This window comes from Bidens hawaiensis, unplaced genomic scaffold, assembly GCF_021521415.1.
Source record: "Bidens hawaiensis isolate Kalapana, Puna unplaced genomic scaffold, B.hawaiensis_p1.1 tig00016745_1, whole genome shotgun sequence".
NCBI lineage: Eukaryota > Viridiplantae > Streptophyta > Magnoliopsida > Asterales > Asteraceae > Bidens > Bidens hawaiensis.
Genome location: NW_027492535.1, coordinates 429143 through 435158, shown reverse-complemented (window position 1 = coordinate 435158; position 6016 = coordinate 429143). Strand labels below are relative to the sequence as shown.

The 6016-nt window shown below is 39.5% G+C and overlaps 1 protein-coding gene across 1 annotated transcript; it reads left to right on the top strand.

Moving 5' to 3' along the window:
• The first annotated feature begins 204 nt into the window (after positions 1-204).
• Positions 205-4960, top strand: LOC143551947 (protein RGF1 INDUCIBLE TRANSCRIPTION FACTOR 1-like). The gene is made up of 4 exons (XM_077042283.1): positions 205-316; positions 402-602; positions 847-1062; positions 4388-4960. The coding sequence occupies exons 1-4, from the start codon at positions 275-277 to the stop codon at positions 4610-4612; spliced, it is 684 nt and encodes a 227-aa protein (XP_076898398.1). The 5' UTR covers positions 205-274; the 3' UTR covers positions 4613-4960.
• The last annotated feature ends 1056 nt before the right edge of the window (positions 4961-6016 follow it).

Here is a 6016-nt window from a genome sequence, read left to right as displayed (position 1 = left end):
AACCCATCTATTCACTCTCTATAAATAGAAACTATCGTCATTTTTATCAAAATATTAAATATGTTTGTTGGAAAAAATTTATAATAATAAATGAAACAATATTTAATAACATGATTACAATTATTAGGAGAATAAAATTACGCCATTAATGAATATTTTATATTCTTATAAAAAGTAAAGCAAGGTTTAGGTTTTTTAGACGAGCGGATAAGAGGCAACCACCCTTCTCTTTCTTTCACCCCCACTTCCTAAAAACTAAAACCCCACTTTCAAAATGGCTCTTTTCGAAATCAAACCCAAAAATCGAAGAATCATGGTAAGTCATTTTGATCTCGTTGCTTGTTTTGCGTTTCAGCTATTGTTTAATTATTCAGTTTTATTATTAATGATTGATAATGTAGGGTGCTGGAGGACCTGATGATGAAGACGAACACAAATGGCCACCGTGGTTGAAGCCTCTGCTTCGTGAAAGCTTCTTCGTTCAATGTAAATTACATGCTGATTCGCATAAATCAGAGTGTAATATGTACTGTTTGGATTGTGTTAATGGTGCTTTGTGTTCAATTTGTCTCCATCACCATGAAGATCATCCTGTTATTCAGGTGATTTTTTCATTAAATTCTTCCAATAGTGTTATCATTCACCTTTTTCCAACGAAATATGAATTTTAGCATCTCAATTGATCTGTCTCATTCATTTCGGTATTTTCAACTTTTTTTTTCAAAGAAAGGTGATTTTTTGCATCTAATTTTCCCAGTTTCTTACAATTTAAAAACATTGAGATGATATTTCGAATCGTTGGTTTAATTTTACAATTGTGGTAAAATTGAATTTTTTATTTTGCAGATACGGAGGTCTTCATATCATGATGTGATTAGGGTCTCTGAGATTCAAAAGTTTTTGGATATTGGTTCAGTGCAGACTTATGTTATTAACAGTGCGAAAGTTGTGTTCTTGAACGAACGGCCGCAGCCGAGGCCTGGTAAAGGTGTGACAAACACGTGCGAAGTTTGTGAGCGTGGTCTTCTTGATTCGTATCGATTTTGTTCACTTGGGTGCAAGGTAAATTTGTTAATTTGATGTGAATTTAATTTGAGGAATGTTAAATTAATTGTTTCACCCACTCCTTTGTTTTTAATACCAGGATGATTCAAATACCACCAATGTGTTATTTTATTTAATATATGGGTTGTCCGGGTGGAAGTAAAGTTTTCACTCGGGCAACACAACAGCAATTTCATAAGTATTTTTTTTAAACTTGTGAAATTGCATATTCCCTAAATGAAGAACGTTGTACATTATGTATAGAGAACTTGTTCTTCAAGAATGTGTCATTTTATAAGTTTAGAGTGAAATTCTTTAAGAAAAAACAACTAAGATACAATTTCATACATAGCACTCTAAAATGTAAAGTTACATATTTCTTCAAACTTATGTTTTTTTTTCCAGATATACTCATCTTCTTTATTTAGATGTGTCAAAAATTGAGTTCCAATATGTAGAAACATAGATATTACATCAATATAGCAGGTAGGCGGGAAACAAGCTGCGCCACCACCCATTTCTGAATTGCAAACCCTAACCTGCTAAAGACATACCCCTGCCCCTTTGGAGTCGACACATTGCTATGCACAACCTGTTGGACCCTGGTTAGAAAACGGATAGCTTCCGGTGCCAAGGAGCCATATGTATCAAAAGCCAGAGGGACAAAAACATGTTGGTTCTCTTCGCAGGCTTTAGCATGTTTCTCCACCTTCTTCGTTTCAGCCCTTTTCATTGCCTGCCAAGCTACAAACCCATTATCCCTCAAACCAGCTAAGGGAGATACCCCTGTGAGGTCAACACAAGCGTGTTTTCCCCCGGCCCAACCAAAGACGAGCAAATCTGCCGGTCGTAGAGTGGATCTCCCTTCCGTGGGGTCTGTAAGGAAGTTTACGGGGGCTTCCTTTTTAGCTGATATCCCAGCTCGCCTTAAGATGTCCCAAAGAACGTCCCGCACCCAATCATGTCGGTATTTGAACCCAGGCATCTCCTTGCAATGAACCGCATGCTCTCCGAATTTATCTAGGCAGGCCTTACGGCAGATCGGACATGTTTCGTCTTTTGGGTACATTGGGACCATCAAACGGTACTTAAGAATGGCCCTATGCTCGACCGCAGACATGCTTTGGCCCAAGCCATCAATCGGGATAACGGTCAGAAAATCTTGGGCATGAGGACCTTGTAAGCATTCAAAAACCGCCTTCTGTCGGGGGGACAATCCAAAAACTTCTCCCAGGCTCTGAGCGATTTTTCCAAAAAGGGCATTCGCCAAAGTTTTTTGAGGCTTTGGTGTGTCCATATTAGAGAAACCGTCAATGTCAAAGTCTGGGAGAGCGCCATTTAGGCGTTCCAGGGCCTGCACGTAGTCTGGGTCCAGGTCGACAACTCCGCTATTCTTTAAGATGTGATTCTGTAGCTTCCAAGACTGAGCCCTCGACGCAACAAAAGCGTAAACCCCAACATCATGAGCCGAAAGAAGGCCTAAACCCCCTAAGCGCATCGGTAAAGATGCAAGTCTCAACTGAAGATCACTAAAGAACGGGCCTCCACATACAACTATGTCTTCGATGGCTTCTCGTAGCCCCTTATCAAAACAGGATACCGCATCATCCATCATATGGGGGTGGCATGTTCGTAACCCAAAAAGCAACTTAGCAACCCCCATGCAAGACCTAAGTAGGAGGAGTTCGCTCTTGGGATCCCTAAGGCAAGGTAAGAGTTTCATAAGATCAACCGCACGAGATGCTCTCCGCCTCGCCAACTCCTTAATAAAGTAGGGATCTCGACTAACAGCCCCTCCAAGGAGCTTTACCCCTCTCTCTGGTCTACCAATCCCACTAGGGAAGAGCCCATCTTTGACTTTCACCCCATTACACGCTGGCCAAAAAACCTCGGTTTTCTTAATATTAAGTTGCAGCCCCAATGATGGCCCTTCCGAGTTGATAATGTCTAGGGCTTTAGCGACTTTGTTGGCACCACCAAAAATAGTCCCATCATCCAAGTACCAAGCATGAAATGGGAGGTTACAGTCATTTTGTACCCGGAGAACAAGAGGGTGTAATGCTAAGGCAAAGAGGAGGGGCCCAAGGGGGTCTCCCTGCTGAACCCCAGTAGTAGCCCCTATACAGTCATCATCAACGTACAACCTAGCCGGCTGGGAATAAAGGAACTGGACCCATAGATAGATAGACGGGCAATGATGATGAACCTCTCGGAGAAGGGCTGTGCGGTCGACCATATTGAAGGCGTTGGAGAAGTCCACGGTAAGCATAGCTAAAGAGCCGTCCGCGTGAAAGGAGTTAAGAAACCGGTTTGCTCTGTGAAACACCGCCTCTGCCCCATTAGGGGTCCCCACCCCAAACTGAAAGTCCCCTAAATACTGAGTCATTTCCTTCCCAACCATCTTCATAGCCACTTTAGAAACCAACCTACGCCAGATAGCCCCCACAGCAATGGGCCGAATTCCATTATCCGGCTTTAATAAAGGGGTAAGGGGGGCCGAAGCAATAAACTCAGCGAGCACCTTGGGGCACAGACCCCCTAGCCATAAGTTGACGACTTCAGTGATGGCTGAGAGCAGACCCATGGAAGTCACTAATCCCTCACCACTAAAAGCGTCCAACAAGTGTTGCGCCCGCATCCCGTCTCTCCCGCATGAGGTCCCTTTAGGAAATGATCGGATACATCTAAGCACACAGTCCCCATCCACAGAGAGAGTAGGCAGGACGACAGAGCTAGAAGGCAAGGACGGAGGCGGCACCACTGGGTGTTTATCAATGAGGACTTTCATGGTTGAATCTCCGAGAGGGGCAACCCCACTTGAGCATAATACCTTGACTGCAGCTGTGAAATGACCATCCCTGACCTTCCTGAGACTGTTTTCAGAACCCTCCTCCCCTCCGACCTCTCTTTTAGAAAAAGTGCTCCCCCCACATATGTTTTAAATACATTTTTAATTTTTACTAGTTTAGAGAGAGAGAGAGAGAAAGAGAGAGACTTGATATATGAGATCTCCTAAGAAAACAAGGGAAAATTCATATATCCTCTCTAAATATATGCAAAATTACATATTTTTTTAAATTATGTTGAAAAGCATTATTAAGAAAACAAAGATATTGATTGATAAATTATTGGCATATTATGATTTTTATATCGTTGGTTTCTATTTCAAGTTTTCAACCATTGAAGTGGGTTTTTTTTATATGAACGCAAATTTGACTTTTTGATGAGTGGGAAGGGAGAAATTGGCATTGAATAAATGTTTTTTGAAGTTGAATTCAAATACATATTTTCCTTTTTTTAATATATTTAACAATACATGATTAACTTCGATATTTATAATCAGATTGTTGGGACATCAAACATTTTTGAAAGGACAAAAAAAATTTCGTCAGAGAAAAAACTAATAATGGCAGTGCCTGATTCCAATGACTCATATGGCAGCAACAAGCGACAGAGCGCCTTTACTCCGTCAACGCCACCACCTACCGCCGCGAGCTTCCGTGTAGCCAAGAGGAGGAAGGGTATTCCCCACAGATCACCAATGGGAGGACTAATCATAGGATGTTAATCCATCCAATTAGTCAACTTGCCCCCTAAACTTTTACTTAATTACCCAAAGGCCCCTCTAATATTAAGTGAATCCACTACACAAGTGCATTTTACCTTATAAAAGCCTGTGTGTGGAACCCCTATGTGTACAAAGAAGCAGTTTATAGGATATAGTTATGGAACAAAGTCTCAAGGACAAAATGGGAAAAGCAAAAAAATAAGCTTGAATTGTTTCTTTTTCTTTTTAAGAAAATGTAATTATGGTGTTGTGGTATGGCTTAGAGTGTTTGAAACTTTGAATCATGCCATTTTACTTTTATAATATATAGAAAGTGTGAGGCTGACGATGGATATAAATAAATTGTATAATTACTTAATAAACAAGTAATACGAAAATCTAAGTTTTATTGATTTTATGATGAAAAAAGTTTATACCTTTATAAAGGTAAGCTCGGGAAAAACTTGTTTAAAATCGGCTCATTTGTAAACTAAGTAAGTTGTTCCGGTTTAATTTGTAGTCGAATTTGAATTGAGGTAAGCTCGCTCGTTTTCCTCGTTTTATAATTAAACTCAAAATTAAATATATATCATTTATTACTTAAATAACTATTAATTTTAATTTTTCTAAACCTAAAGTCTTACATTTATCTAAGCTTGTTGGCTTGCTCATTTGGCTTGTTAAGATAAAGTAGTGAAGCTGATATTCATAGTTTTAACTTCCGGGCTTAAGTTTAAGATGAAGTTGGCTTGATTCAGTTTTTAAGGAGGATAAGAATATTGAGTCTTTTAAGTTCAAAGTTAAAACCACATTGACATTGTTGATTTGCATAAAAAGTTGGTCCTCTAAAAGCTCATGTTTCTTTTATCATAAAGATGATAATCATCTTTATATGAAACAATATAATTGATCACAAATCTTATATATATATATATATATATATCAATATATCAACCAATAATACACATTCCCTTTTATATAGTTAACATTGCAACCGTATTTTTGTCATGTAACATCAAACATCTCTTATTCTCTTGCGAGACCGGAACCGATTAGATTCAGTTATATTACAATAGGATCGGGTCCCGGGTTTTGAGAATACCGTTAAACGGGTCCGGATATGACGGGAAAGACCCGTTTGCTCTTTAGGAGTGAATATAAACCGAGTAAGACCCACGAGACCCGAACCGATTGGACCCGGTTATTTACAATAGGATTGGTCCGGGTCCTGAGAGTACGTTAAATGGGTCAAGGTCAGGTATGACAGGGAAGACCCAATTGCTCACCCTAGTAAAATAATAAAATGTAGTGAGCATTACAATCAAGAACACGCATTGTGACAACTTACAGGACATCCCTTTTTTAAGTACACATTTTCCCTTTTAGTTAGACAACTCTACAAGCATGGCTAAAAGTTGATGTTTT

Excerpts from the sequence above, each read along its gene's own strand:
- LOC143551947 (XM_077042283.1), top strand. The coding sequence starts at position 275 with ATGGCTCTTTTCGAAATCAAACCCAAAAATCGAAGAATCATG. Across the intron at positions 317-401 it reads CCAAAAATCGAAGAATCATG|GGTGCTGGAGGACCTGATGA; the intron begins GTAAGTCATTTT and ends TTGATAATGTAG. Across the intron at positions 1,063-4,387 it reads TTTGTTCACTTGGGTGCAAG|ATTGTTGGGACATCAAACAT; the intron begins GTAAATTTGTTA and ends ATTTATAATCAG.